At 37.5% G+C, this 14344-nt stretch overlaps 1 protein-coding gene and 1 long non-coding RNA gene across 2 annotated transcripts; one reads left to right on the plus strand and one right to left on the minus strand.

Moving 5' to 3' along the window:
- Positions 1-3995: 3995 nt before the first annotated feature.
- Positions 3996-5054, plus strand: LOC143629358 (putative pentatricopeptide repeat-containing protein At3g05240). Its single transcript, XM_077098652.1, has one exon. The coding sequence runs from the start codon at positions 3996-3998 to the stop codon at positions 5052-5054; it is 1059 nt and encodes a 352-aa protein (XP_076954767.1).
- A 7896-nt stretch (positions 5055-12950) lies between these two features.
- On the minus strand, positions 12951-13784 carry LOC143629397 (uncharacterized). The gene is made up of 2 exons (XR_013152941.1): positions 13657-13784; positions 12951-13207 (listed from the first exon to the last, which is right to left on the minus strand). It is a non-coding gene; the product is annotated as an uncharacterized LOC143629397 (long non-coding RNA).
- Between the last annotated feature and the right edge of the window lie 560 nt (positions 13785-14344).

A 14344-nucleotide genomic window follows, 5' to 3' on the forward strand; every position in this document is an offset into this window, starting at 1 on the left:
CTGGGAAGCCAAAACTTATTATAAAATCTTGGTGCAAAAGATATCGTATGTCACTGCTGTGTTCGTTAACAATTAGATTTGTGTTGAAGGGCAGTTTGGGAATTACCGATAATAAATGAAGTGCTTGAAACTGCAGGTCAAATTAAAGTTAAAACTATTGTTGGTTAGTTTAAGTAGCCATTTGCTGCAAGATTTTGGTTTTAATCTAGAAAAGTTATTATTTTCATGTTTTAAGTGAATGTTGCAGAACATGATTTATTTTTATTTTGCTAACTGGGGTGCTTGAAATGTTGCATTTTCTTCATCTTTTTGTTTGGTATTTTTGTAGTTTGATGAGTGTAACAACGTGAAAATTTCGAGTTCAAAATATCAATTTTTCAAAGTATAGGGACTAAAATTGCCAAAATCCAAACTTGAGGGTTAAAAATGAAAATTTGATTTTCCTGACCTACCGCGCTACGCGATGAGTCAGAAGAGACACCCATCGCGTACCGCGATGGGATGTCTGACAAGTCGTGACACGTGTGCCACGTGGCACACGGTGGCACCACCTGCCGCCACGTGTCACAACGTGGCAACACGTCCGCCACGTGGAGCGGTGCCTGCCACGTGGCAGACCTACCCCGTGACTCGACAGACATACATCGCGGTACGCGATAGGTCTGTCCAGGGACCCATCGCGTACCGCGATGGGGACCAAAATTTCGCCTATAAATAGCAGCCATGGGGTGTTCATATTTTCACATTCAAACTTGCTCTCACCTCTCTCTAGAAATCCTCGATAAACGTGCATTGTTTCCTCGATAAGCGTGCCCCGATTCCTCGATTTCCGTGTAGACGTTTCCTTGAAGTCCATACCACCCTCCACCCGCATACAACCAAGATGGTGTTTGTTCTCGAAGTTCGTGCCAACAAGTGTTGAAGAGTTGGCATACCTCGATTTGTGTGACGAGAAAAGTAAAGTGGCGCTGGAGTGCTGCTCGATTTCATAGGATTTCTATTACGTTGATAAGGTTAGGTGTAATGTCAATTGAATATAATATAATATTATATTAAAAGGCTTAGGCCTTAAGTCGAGGTTGTACTCGATACCTCGATAAAAGAAGAATAAACATAACAAAGAAGGGAATGAAAGATAAGATATTAAATATTGTGATTTACATATATATGTGTGTAAGTATATATGTATATATTCTTTGTTATGAAAATATTATTTAATGAATAAAGAGTATTCTTAAATAATAAAAGAAAAAGATTACGTTTCTTAAGAAAAGAAGAAACGTCGGGTTTTTACTATAAACTAAAGGTTTATAATTTACTTTTAAACTAAAGGTTTTTAAGTAAATAAGAATTGAACTAAAGGTTCAATCGAGGATTGAGATAAAGACTAAAGGTCTTAAGCCGGATCGTGTATCCGATTAACAAATATTTATACTCATACTATAGGTGCGAGATAAAGAAAGGGAAAGACCCTTGGACGGTGAGTGAAGCCGATCCTAAAGAAAGACAAGGTGAATACGCCCCCAAACTTTTAAACTTATTTTCAAATAAGTCAAACTTGTTATATGAAATTGTTTACAAGGAACTATGTGTTCCTAAAACCGTTATAACTATGGGTATGAACCTAGCCCTCAGGCTGTGGTATACGTATCTCTGCATCCTTACATAGGTGGTACTATGCGATGTATGGGCATGATCGCACCACCCTTGGTCGTAGGACGCTCTCCTGCAGGGAGTACGACCTTATGTGTATATTTACAAGTACTTAACTAAGTCGAACGCTGCAGTGTTTGCTGAGGTGACCTAGTGTAGAGGCTCTAGTTTATAATGTGTTATTTGACTTTGTTATTTCTAAGCCACATTGGGCCGAGGCAGGCGTAGTCTCGAGGGGTAATAAAGTAAAAGAAGTTATTTTACGTCAGCGTGTTCACCAGCATTCGTTGCTGACGTATTTTCTTACATTTTGCAGGTGAACAAGTTTAGCACTTGGAATGACGAAGTGTTTAGATATATCCGATGGCTCGAATTTTATTTTGTATAAACTTATATGATGGTTTGTAAACATAAACAAGTAATCTTTTGTTAACAACTTAAACGGGTGTTTTATAATCCCGTCTTTTGAATGTATATAATAAATGTTACACTTTTGATCCTTAAAGTTTTATAAGTCTTCTGCAAATTAACGCAACTTTGATTTATTTACAATTACGATACCAACTTATGGGTCATGCTCCTAGGCCTAAGATGGGGGTGTGACAATTAGCAATGATGCATTTGTTTGGTTTAACTTTGATATATATATATATATATTTTTTAATATTTCTATAAGAAATTATTGTAAGTTTTTTTTTGTTAAATGAACCAGTAGATACTAACTTCTTCAAAATTTTGATATTATTATATCTTCATGTGTGTTTCAAGCCAACATTAATCATTTAAACCAATTATGAAGAAAACATGAATGCAGCGACGGGTGCAAATGAGCCGATCTCAGCTCGTTTAAGTTATACAGAGCTCGACATCAGCCCGTTTCAATCTTGGTAATTTTTTTAAGCTTGGCCTGCGAGTAGTTTTTTAAGCTCGGGCCCGGGCTCATTTGTTAAACAAGCTTGCTTTTAGGCTCCAACTCGGGCTCAAGCTCATTTTAGATCGACTCAATCGAGCTTTTTTCACAAGCAGATCTCGAGTAGCTTACGAGCAGCTCGGCTTGGTTGCACCCCTAATGCAACAACTTCTTTGACTTTCCAGTCAAATTCAATGTTGGTTTATCTAGATTTCACTAATGTGTATATGGACCGGACCTTTAACCGACTAAGCTTACTGCATTAAGTGCATTATTACATATATATTATAGAAGATCGGGTTACCCAAGTGAAATGGGATCCGAGTCGGGTTACCTGATACCGAGCCAACTCGTGGTTGAGAAAAAGCGTTTTATTATGGTGTTGAGGTTATGTGGATAATAATAATAATAACAATAATAATAATTTCCATCATACTTCATGTCTTTCAAAGATATATTTTTTTGACTTTTGTGGTCAAACTTGTTATTTGAGTAAACTGTCCTAATGTGACAATTAGTTAGTTTTAGGTAAATTTTCATAAATAAACAGTTTTATTTGTAACATTTTCGTTTGATGTTGTGTAAATAATTAATTATGCTTCAAAATGAATTATATGAAGGGTGAAAATGAAGATAAAGAGGGAAAAAGCAAAAAAAGAATGTTCTGTATAATAATAGCCATATTTCTATCATTATACATTTTTCCTTTTTGGATGAAAGATAGATCAATTGAAACTTGTGTTGAAATGTTTGTTCGAATACAAAAGTAATATTGAACACTTTTGAGTTCATGGATAAGGTTGGAGCACATAATGTTATAACATGTATTTTTTTTTTATTTTAATTTAACTTAAGAGTATAATAGTAACTTTCATTTCTTTTATTTTTTATTTTTATTTTTATTTTAATTTAACACTTAAAATCCTCTCATTTTCTTCTTCATTAGCTCCTCCGGCCTCAGTTGTTGATGATTACAAAACTCCCAAGATTCCAACTCGCAGGTCTAGTTTCTTTACCAAATCGCTTAATTTCACTCTCAGAAGTCAATTCCTCACAATACTACTCCAAAATCCAATCTTTATCCCAAAACCTTCATCTTGAAACCCTAATCAAAATCCTATCTTCAACCCACGATTTGAACTCATCTTTACGTTTGTTCAAATGGGTTTCACTCCAAACTCAATTCCGTCACACACCCAAGACGTATTATCACATAATATTAGCCTCAAGAATCGAAGGCTTTTGTACCCAATTGGTCAAATCTGGATGTGGGTTCCAAGATTCAGTCCATCATCATCATCATCATCATTTTGATGAAGCTTTAAGGGTTTTTAGTTACAACCCGTCGTCGGTTTCGGTGATTAATCGGTTGTTATCCGTTCTTGTGGAGGAAAAGAAGGGGATTAGGTGTGTGTTGTTTGTGTATAAAGAGATGGCGAAGCTGAGAATATGTCCGGACACGGAGACGTTGAATCTGTTGATTCAGGCTTTGTTTGATGCTGACCGGGTTGACTTGGTGGTTGATCAGTTTAACCGGATGCGTAGGAAGGGGTGCTGTGCGAATAGTCGAACGTATGAGATTGTTGTAAGTGGGCTTATCGGTAAGAATGCTATGGATAAAACTGTTGTTGTTTTGAATCAAGTTATTGAAAGCGAGTGTGATCTTGATTTGAGATTCTTTTCGTGCGTATTGCCTTTGTTGTTTGAGATGAACGAGTGTGAAATAGGGTTGAGGTTGTTTGAAAAGATGAGGCGTTTGAATATTGTGCCGGATTTATTGGTTTATGAGGTTTTGATACGGTATTATGCTAGAAACCTGTGTTTGTGTTTGGATAATGCGGTAGGTCTTCTTAACGAGACGATAAGTCGTGATTTGAAGGTGTTGAGTTGCGTGTTTATTGATTTGCTAAACGGGTTTTGTAAGTTAAACAAGTTGCATGAGGCAAAGCGGTTTCTTGAAGAGCATCAAGTAACCGATGTTGATTCGTATAATGTTGTTCTTGAAGGCTATTGCCAAGGTGGCAGTTATGCTGATGTCACGCGGTTGTTTCGACAGATGGTTGACAAGAGCATAACAAACAATCTTTCATGGAACATTTTAATCAGTTACCTTAGTGAGAATCAAAGGGATGATTTAGTTTATAAAGTTGTCACTAAAATAATTGTTTCTGGTTATACACCTGATTCCACCGCTTACTCTGCTCTTATTATTGCAAGATGTAAGTCGAATGAAGTTAATGATGCAGTCAACTTATTTCATCACGTTCGTGAGGAACGGTTAGTCATAGATTCTTTGTCTTTCAGTATGTTAATTAAGGGATTATGTCTAAACGGGGAAATAAACGAAGCAGTTAACTTGCTGCAATATGGTTCTTATCATGGTTTATCTTGTTCTAGTGAAGATTACAATATTATTATGAAGAGTATGTCTACTTTATCCACAAGCAACAGTCTTTTAACCGGTGTTGGAAGAATGATTGTAGTATTGTAAGGCAATCAGAGAGAATGAAAAACTTGAAAATAAATTAAGATGCATAAGTCTTTAAATACACAAAGGAAAATAACCAACTTGCTAGTAAAAAGGAAAAGCTAACGTAAACAAAAAATAACTAAAAGCAAAAGACTTGGTAGACTTGGTGACTTGATTAACCCACATGACAACTCACGTCCACCTTATTAGCAAAACTACAAACTGATCCAACAGTCACATGCACACCATGCAACTCACAAACTTAGTCCTTCAAACCCTCCCTCAAACTTGACATATTAACCATGTCATGTTTGATGTCATAAGAGATTACACCCATCAGATTCCTTAACTTGATAAAGCACTCACGATGAACAGGTTTAGTTAGAATATCAGCAATTTGATCGCGAGTTCCACAATACTTCAACACCATACTTCCATCATTCACAATTCTCGAAGGAAATGAAAGCGGACACCAATATGCTTGCATCTACCATGAAACACCGAATTCATGGATAACTTTATCGCGGAGGTATTGTCACAGTTAATTATAGCTCCATTACTCATCTCAACACCAAGATCTTTTAATACCCCTTGAGCCCAAACGACTTGACATGCACACGCCGCCGCTGCAACATATTCCGCTTCGGTCAATGATAATGCCACGACACTTTGTTTCTTGGAGGCCCAACTCACAGCAGCATCATCCCACAATAAGACGTATCCCGAAGTACTTTTCCGGTCATCATAATCTCCGGCAAAGTCGCTGTCGGTATAGACCCTCAATTCACCTTTTCCTCCTCTTTTGTACCACAACCCGTAATTCAAAGTTCCCTTTAAATGCAGCAACATGGTGATTTGCAGTGGGACAAGACATGAACCTGCTTATGAGACTAACCACAAACTGAATATCGGGCCTTGTGTTCGTGAGATACATTAAACAACCCACCATTTGTTTAAAAGTAGTGTCTTCCACCTGCTCTCCTCCATCTTTCTTTAGCTTAGTTCCTGGAACCATTGGGTTTAACACGGCATTACAATCAAGCATGTCAAATCGAGACAAAATCTCCATGGTATACTTTCGTTGTGACAAGTGAATACCAGCTCGTGTTTGCACCACTTCAATTCCAAGAAAGTATCTCATCTTTCCCAGATCCGTCATCTCGAATTCACTCTTCATATACTCTTTAAATTTCTTTAACAACCCTTCGTCATTACCCGTGAAAATCAAGTCGTCAACATAAATGTTTACAAGGAGCCTCTTACCATTCTGACCTTAAATAGTAAATAAGGTGTGCTCAAACTTGCTTTTCTTGAACCCTTCATTCAAGAAATAACTTTCGATACGAATGAACCAAGCTCGGGGAGCTTGCTTCAGCCCATAAAGGGCTTTATTGAGTTTATACACCTTGTGTTCATTATGCTTAACCACATATCCTTGTGGCTGCTGAACGTATATTTCCTCTTGCAACACACCATGCAAAAACGCAGATTTCACGTCCAATTGGTGAACATCCCAACCGCATTGAGCTGCGATGGCTATCATCATCCTTATGGTATCCATTCGGGCGACCGGTGCGTAAACTTCGGAATAATCGACCCCATATTGCTGCCCGTATCCTCGAGCGACAAGCCGCGCTTTATACTTCTCCACCTCTCCTTTTTCATTCAATTTCGTTTTGAACAACCACTTTACCCCTATACATTTCACTTCCTTTGGCAGTTCCACCAAGCTTCACGTTCCATTTTTCTCTATTTCCACATCCATAGCCTTCCTCCACTTTTCATCTTTTACCGCGTCTTCAAAACGAATCGGATCTTGATCTTGCACAACAGAATTTAACTCATCTTCAGCATCGATTTGCAAGTCATCTCCAGTAACATAGTCTTGTAAATAATTCTCACACGACCCTCCCTAGTTCTTGCAGTACTAGGGCCCGGGTCAGCAACCCGGTTATCATTACTAACGGCTTCATCTTCTGTTACATTGCCTTCATCATCATTCACTTGTGATTCATCTCCTTCCTCTTTATTATAGTTTCCCCATGTTAACGGTTCATCCTCCTTTTCTTTACCTTTAACCGAACACCAATCCCATGATTTGTCTTCTTCAAAAACTACATCTCTACTAATAATTACCTTCATGTTTTGTGGATCAATCAACCGATATGCTTTGGATTTCTCGCTTACACCGGTCAACACACAAACTTGACTTCGATCATCGAGCTTCTTCCTTTTCTCTTTTGGAACATGAACATGAGATAAAGAGCCCCAAACCCTGAAATGATCAACTGTTGGTTTTGATCCACTCCATGCTTCTTCGGGTGTCATTGTAGTGTTAGCCTTACACGGGATCCTATTCAACACATAAAAACACCAAACAGCCGCCTCTGCACAGAACACTTTAGGCATGTTCTTTGAGGCAAGAAGAGAAAGAATCATTCCAATTACGGTTCGATTCTTGCGCTCGGCTACACCATTTTGTTGCGGTGTGAACCGGGTTGTTAACTGCCTCTTAATACCGTTTTGTTTACAAAATTCGACAAACTCATTCGACAAGTACTCTCCTCCCCTATCGGATCGTAAACACTTAATCATTTTCCCACTTTCATTTTCAACCTTGTTCTTAAACTCTTTAAATTTCTCAAGGGTTTGAGACTTTTCGGATAAGATATAAACCCATCCCTTTCTACTATAATCGTCAATGAAACTTCAGAAATATCACTTACCCGTGTTGGATTGGGGGGAGATTGGCCCACAAATGTCGGAGTGGATTAATTGGAGAACATCGTCTGCTCGCCATTTTGCCTTCTTTGGGATAGCTTCACGGGTCTGTTTTCCTATTAAACATGGTTCACACACGGTTTCACTGACTTCTAGAATTGGCAGGTCACGAACCATGTCTTTCTTCATCATTTCTTCTAAATAAGTCTTGCTTATGTGTCCCAACCGTTCATGCCACAACCTTTCTTCACCTTCGTCTCTAGTGTAGTTACACCCCTCCGTACGAGGTGTATCGACAACATTAGCATCTTCATTTAAAGGGTACAAACGATTACTACTCATAATGCTTTGAAATAACATACCTCTCTCTGGGTGATAGACCTTGCACAAGTTTGACTGGAACATAAAAGACAACCCATTTAATTGAAGTTGTCCTATGCTCAGCAAGCAATTCTTCAAATCAGGTATGTAGTACACATCTGTGACTACAAATTTTGTTCCATTCAACCTAAGCTTCACATTCCCTTTGCCCTTAACATTCATTCTTGTGTTGTTACCCAGTTTCACAGTAGTGTTAAAAGACTGATCGTAGGTAACGAACTTATCTTTAATACCGCACATGTGGTTCGAGCACCCTGAGTCAAGGAACCAGAGGCAATTCTTGGCGTCATCTCCGTCTCGGGCCATAAAAACGTGCTCTTCCACACTAGCCATTAGCATGACTTCTTCATTCTCATCAAACCCGGCGAAATTTGCTTCCTTCGATTTATCACACTCATAAGCAAAGTGACCCAACCGGTGGCACTTATAACATTCGATAGTCTCCTTGTTAAACGAGGAACGACCTCGTCCACGACCCCTTCCTCTCGGACTCCCGTGACCTCTTCCACGGCCACGACCACCCGATCCTTCTTCCATTTTCAAGGCTTGTTCGTCTTTTTTCTCCTCTTTTAAACTTCTGTTCGTGAACAACCAAAGAACTTTGAAGTTGATCAACTGTCATGGCTTCAATATCATTTGATTCTTCGATTGAAACTACGACATATACGTATTTCTCAGTAAGAGTTCTGAGAATCTTCTCCACAATCTTCCCATCGGGCATGACTTCCCCATTACTTCTCATCTGGTTCGCAACGGTCAAGACCCTACCGAAGTATTCCGGTATCGTTTCACTGTTTTTCATCTCCAATATCTCGAAGTCACGTCTCAACTTCTGAAGCATAGATTTCTTGACACGATCGTTTCCAGCGAACCTCCTTTTCATCGATTCCCACACGGCCTTCGAGGTCGATCTATCCAAGATCTGCTCAAAGGTAACCCTGTCAATAGCTTGGTACAGGTAATGTTTCACCTGCAGGTCCTTCGCCCTCAGATCTTCTACTCTCTTTCGTTGTGCCTCTGATTGAGCGATTCCAATAGCCGGCTCAATGATTCCCGGATCAATGAGACCCCACAGCTGCTTTGCACGTAGCAAATTTTCCATCATTTCGCTCAAATGCTCATAATGGCCTTCGAATATGGGAACTTTCAGTTTCTCGGTGCTCGTCTTGATTGAAATGAAAGTGATAGAGAAGTGATAATTTGCTCTGATACCACTTATTGTAAGGTAATCAGAGAAAACGAAAAACTTGAAAATTCATTAAGATGCATAAGTCTTTATATACACAAAAGGAAAATAACCAACTTGCTAGTAAAAAGGAAAAGCTAACGTAAACAAAAAATAACTAAAAGCAAAAGACTTGGTAGACTTGGTGACTTGATTAACCCACATGACAACTCACTTCCACCTTATTAGCAAAAACTCCAAACTGATCCAACAGTCACATGCACACCATGCAACTCACAAACTTAGTCCTTCATGTAGAAGGTCTCTCTTTAAGTTCAGAAACTTATAACCAAATTATAAAAAGCATGAGCGATCATCAAAGGTCAACCGAATGCGTCTTGTATCTCAATCGGATGATCGACGAAGGGTTGTTGCCCGATACAGAAGTATTACTCATTTCACTTTCTTTTTTAGCACAAAAGTTGAAGTTGCATGATGTTCTGCCTGCAATACACAAGTTGTTATCTGTTAATGATCATTGCGTGTTGAATCATGCGATTTGTAACATGCTTATAAACGGACTTTGGAAAGAAGGGTATAAACGAGAAGCCCATTTGGTATTGGACGTGATATTGGAAAACGGTTGGGTGCCCGATGCTATAACACATAGATTGTTGGTTAGTTCTGGTTTTAGTGAAGGTGATGAAGACGACACACAAGATGAGATAACCAACATACTCTCTGAGGGAGGGCTTTGGTGAACCTTAATCGATTTTCTTATACTGTTGTTTTGAGTACATGTTTGCGTAATTGTGAAGATTCAGGTGCTCACATATTGCTACTGCTACAACTTTTCGAGCGTATGGTACAACTACTTATAACGTTAATGTTGGCAACTTCCAGATGGATGTTTGTTTTGGCGGTGCTTTTGATTTCTCTCTGTTGCTTCAAGTGTTCCTTCCTATTCTTCTCTGCCATTATCCTTTCGTCACACCGGAATAATTTCGAATTTAGGTCTTGCAATTGGACTTGGGTGTTCTTCGATTTGCGTCAATTGCTAGGTGTTAAATTCGTTGATTCCAAAGTGAATTAATTAATTAATTAGATTTTCTTGCTTCAACATTACTGAATTTGGTGTTGATTTCCCTAACTCGATGGGTACTTTTTTTTACTTTGGGATTTATGGTTGGTTTAATGGGTGTTGAACATAGGGTTTCCTTTTGTATTGTTCTTATCTGCCATAAGATATCATTGGTTTTTATTTTTGGGTTTGAGGACTTATTTGTTGTGGATGTTTTGTTTTGGTTTAATAATAATAATATATGGTGATTCTGACATCAAAAGTTCTGGTTTGTTTGTTATATAGACATAACCAAATGACTTTTGTAATATATTATTCTGTGCATTAGTTGTTTGTTTCAACTTTGCAAGAGCAGAAGAAGATTAGTAATTAGTACAAATCTATTAAATCTTAAGAGACTAATTGATAAGTTGTATTCTTTTGAGTAATATATTGTTGTGCAGTTAGATACATAATAATATCGTATCTCTTATTTATAGATAAAGTAGTCCCTCATAAAGCCTGCATAAAAGTCAGCATCAGTTGTTGTTCTTCACATTTACCTTCCGCCAAAGAGTGCGTCGTGAATGGAAAGGATAACACCATAGTTTTTCTTTTGCATTTGGATCAAATATTGCAGACAACTGGTATCTGGTACTTTATATTTGTTTTCTTGCTAATTACTCACATTGTGGTGTCAACTGAATTTTTTTGTAAACTTCTATGGATGTATTTTTAGTTTGCTTTTGATTTCCCTGCTTAAAATTGTGTTACCTAGAATGTTTGTGTTGACTGGTCTGTTAAAACTACATTTCATTTCAGTTGCTTTTCTACAATTATATTTGTAATACATCGTATTTGTATATTCAATTATTAGTTTATTATGCCCCTCTAGATCAGAAACGGATCATAAACCATAATAGCTTACGAAATTCAAAGCAACATGAAAAGTTGATATGAGCATATTGGGTATTTTGTAATTCATTTGCTGCCGATAAGGGTCAAATTTCACAGATTTGGTATAGGGGTGTTTCTGAAAAATGTTATTAATGTTTATTCGGTTCCTATTTTGTTAAGAGAACTACTTATTTGTGGGGTGAGAAGAAAACCGAATTAAATGAACCGAAACCGAATTAACTAGAAAATACAGAACCGACGGATAAATTTTTTTTTAAACCGAATTTTCAATTTCGGTTCGGTTTTCCGTTTTTAAAAAACCGAACCGATTAATGGTGATGAAGATTATGAAGACTAGGATTAAACTTTGAAGATGAACAAGATGATGAATGAAGATTAGAACTAAACTTTTTTTGTGTTTTTTGGTTAAGAACTCTGTTGAATTTTAAACTCTATTACTCTGGCAACTTTGTATACGTATGGTTCCACGTAACATGCGTCTAATTTTGTTTTTTGTGTTCAATATATATGTGGTACTCTAATACACTTTTACAAGCTTAAAATTATCTTCTTCATTTTTTAATTTTTTTTTGCAATGTCTACACATAATTGAAATAAACCGACTATAACCGAACTGAAACCGAAAATAACCGAAAAACCAAAAAAAGCGAAACCGAACGATTTGTATATTCAAAAACCGATGACTTCGGTTTCGGTTACGGTTTTGACTAAAAACCGAACATAACCGAACCGTACACAACCCTACTTATTTGTATCATGAACTTACTATTCAGGCTTTCTTTCTTTTGCGATACCGTGACGAAACAAACCTGTCCAGACAGAATTCCCGCAGCAAAGCGCGGGGTATCCCACTAGTTTATATTTATGATAAACTATGAAGTTGTCTGCAACTATAAACATATCACTTAACATGTACGTCAGCAAATACCTAACACATTGCTATGGTCAAAATATGAATTTGAAACCATTTGCAAACAAACCTAAAATCCCTTTGAATTTTACTCCAAGACTAAAACGAAACAAAACAAACAGGCTCAGATCTGTATAACCGAGATTCAGAAAGAGAAGATACGGGTTACGTGATGGCTGCAAATTCATGGTTGCATAGACCATAACAGTGCCATCCAGAAATTGCCCCGCCAAGACACAACTCGGATCATCGATATCTCAATATTTAAAGCGATCATCATAGCCACATCTAAACTCATACAAGACATAAATAAATAAACCAGCAATGCCCCTGATTTTGTAACGAATATCTCACCTTAGAGCGTGCAAAAGCATAAATTGAGGGCCATGTAACCTAAAATATAAACATAAACACTAACATGGAGAGCTTTGAATCACAAGCGGTAACAGCTCCCGGCAACCACATCATTGCCACGCCGACCTCGCCGCCACCTATGGTTCCACGGAAGAACCCGGCAGCGACGTCAACGATGATGATGATGATGATGATGGAGCGGTTAACTGGAGAAGAGATGCAGGTTACATTGCGTCATCGGAGGACACCATCGACAAAGACTCAGACCAAAAAAATGACTTGTTTTAAAGTTCATTAAAAATGACCTGTTTGACTACCAAAAATTGACATGTTCTAAATTGCATAAAAAAACACTTTTAACCCGCATTAAGAATTATGTTACCCGTTTTTTACCCATTAACTGTCCAATTTAGATTGCGCTTTTGTTAAGGTGCATTGAGATATCCACTGGTTTTCGCACGAACCGAAAATAAACCATTTTATCCGCATTAAGAAATGACTGTTTTTACCCATATATATAACTCCCGTTTAGACCCGCATAAGAAGTTCACTTATTGACCCACATAAAAAGTTCACGTTTTTACCATCATAAGAAATATTACCTGTTTTGATCCGTATTAATAACAACTCGTTCGGAGCCATATCATGAATCTGAAGTAAGCAAACTGCAACAGAAAACAACAAACATATCCGCAAACAACATCAATTGACAATATCAAATAAGTTGTGAAACAATGATTAGACATCCTGTACTTCTCTACCGAGTAAACAAAACCAAAAACCTAATGTAACGTCATGAATCAATCCAAGGCTATGCTAAGTAAACGATTCCCTTCCATAACTTTCTTTTGTAGGCATAAACATTTAGCAACAAAGTAAGATGGAAAAAGCAAAAGTATAATAAGCCTCAATTTTCACCAGCAAATTTGACAGGCAACATCTGTTGCATATGTTCAACTATAATTAGACCAATTGAACCCTAATTGTATTAACTAATTTAAACTCAATATGTATACTAAAGCAAACCACTAATTACACCCCAAAAAAATGCACATTAGCGTTTTAGATTTCCCAGGCAAAAGGCAAAATTCAAAAATTAGGGAAATTAACAAACCTGGTTTAAGATTAGTTTGAACTGTGGGAGATCTGGCAAAAGGAGCATTGCCTGGGAAGCACAATCATGATAACAAAAATCTAGAGTCAGACCGAAGGAGTAACCTTATTTGATAGCAGAGATAAAAGTAAAGGCATACCTTAATAATAATAATATATTGCATTTACAAACCTCTTATCTCATCTGCACCATCCATTGTCTCATCCCAAAGACTGATTCATGAAATGGATAGATGGAAAGCAACTACCAAAATTGACTGAAAGTCTTATCAATAATCATACATTAATCCCCAAAATATCTTTAGTATCAAATTAGGGTTGCGTGGGACCATAAATTTCAGGTATCGATTTAGGGTTTATTCAGCGTGGATTGATGTTGAGCAGAGGCTACATGTAGCTTCAATTGTGGGTCGTGGCTGGATAAAATGGAGACATGGAAGATTGCAGGTGTCGCGGTGGTGTGCATAGGAAGAAGCACATGGACTGACATGATTGGTGCGGCGCACGTTAGCATTTCATCACTAAACGGAACTGTGCCGCCAAACTTTAGGATTATACTATATAGATAATTCATTCAAAATATTAGATATTTATAATGTGGTAGGCTAGTTATTATTTAATTGCAGGAGGCAAAAAAAACATGACTATAAAATGCTTTTTTATATTCTTAAAATTGACGCCAAAAAACA

This window comes from Bidens hawaiensis, unplaced genomic scaffold (genome assembly GCF_021521415.1).
Source record: "Bidens hawaiensis isolate Kalapana, Puna unplaced genomic scaffold, B.hawaiensis_p1.1 tig00005195_1, whole genome shotgun sequence".
In the NCBI taxonomy this organism is placed as follows: domain Eukaryota; kingdom Viridiplantae; phylum Streptophyta; class Magnoliopsida; order Asterales; family Asteraceae; genus Bidens; species Bidens hawaiensis.

What these genes read in the sequence shown, in the direction of transcription:
- LOC143629358 (XM_077098652.1), top strand. Translation starts at nt 3,996, where the DNA reads ATGGCGAAGCTGAGAATATGTCCGGACACGGAGACGTTGAATCTGTTG.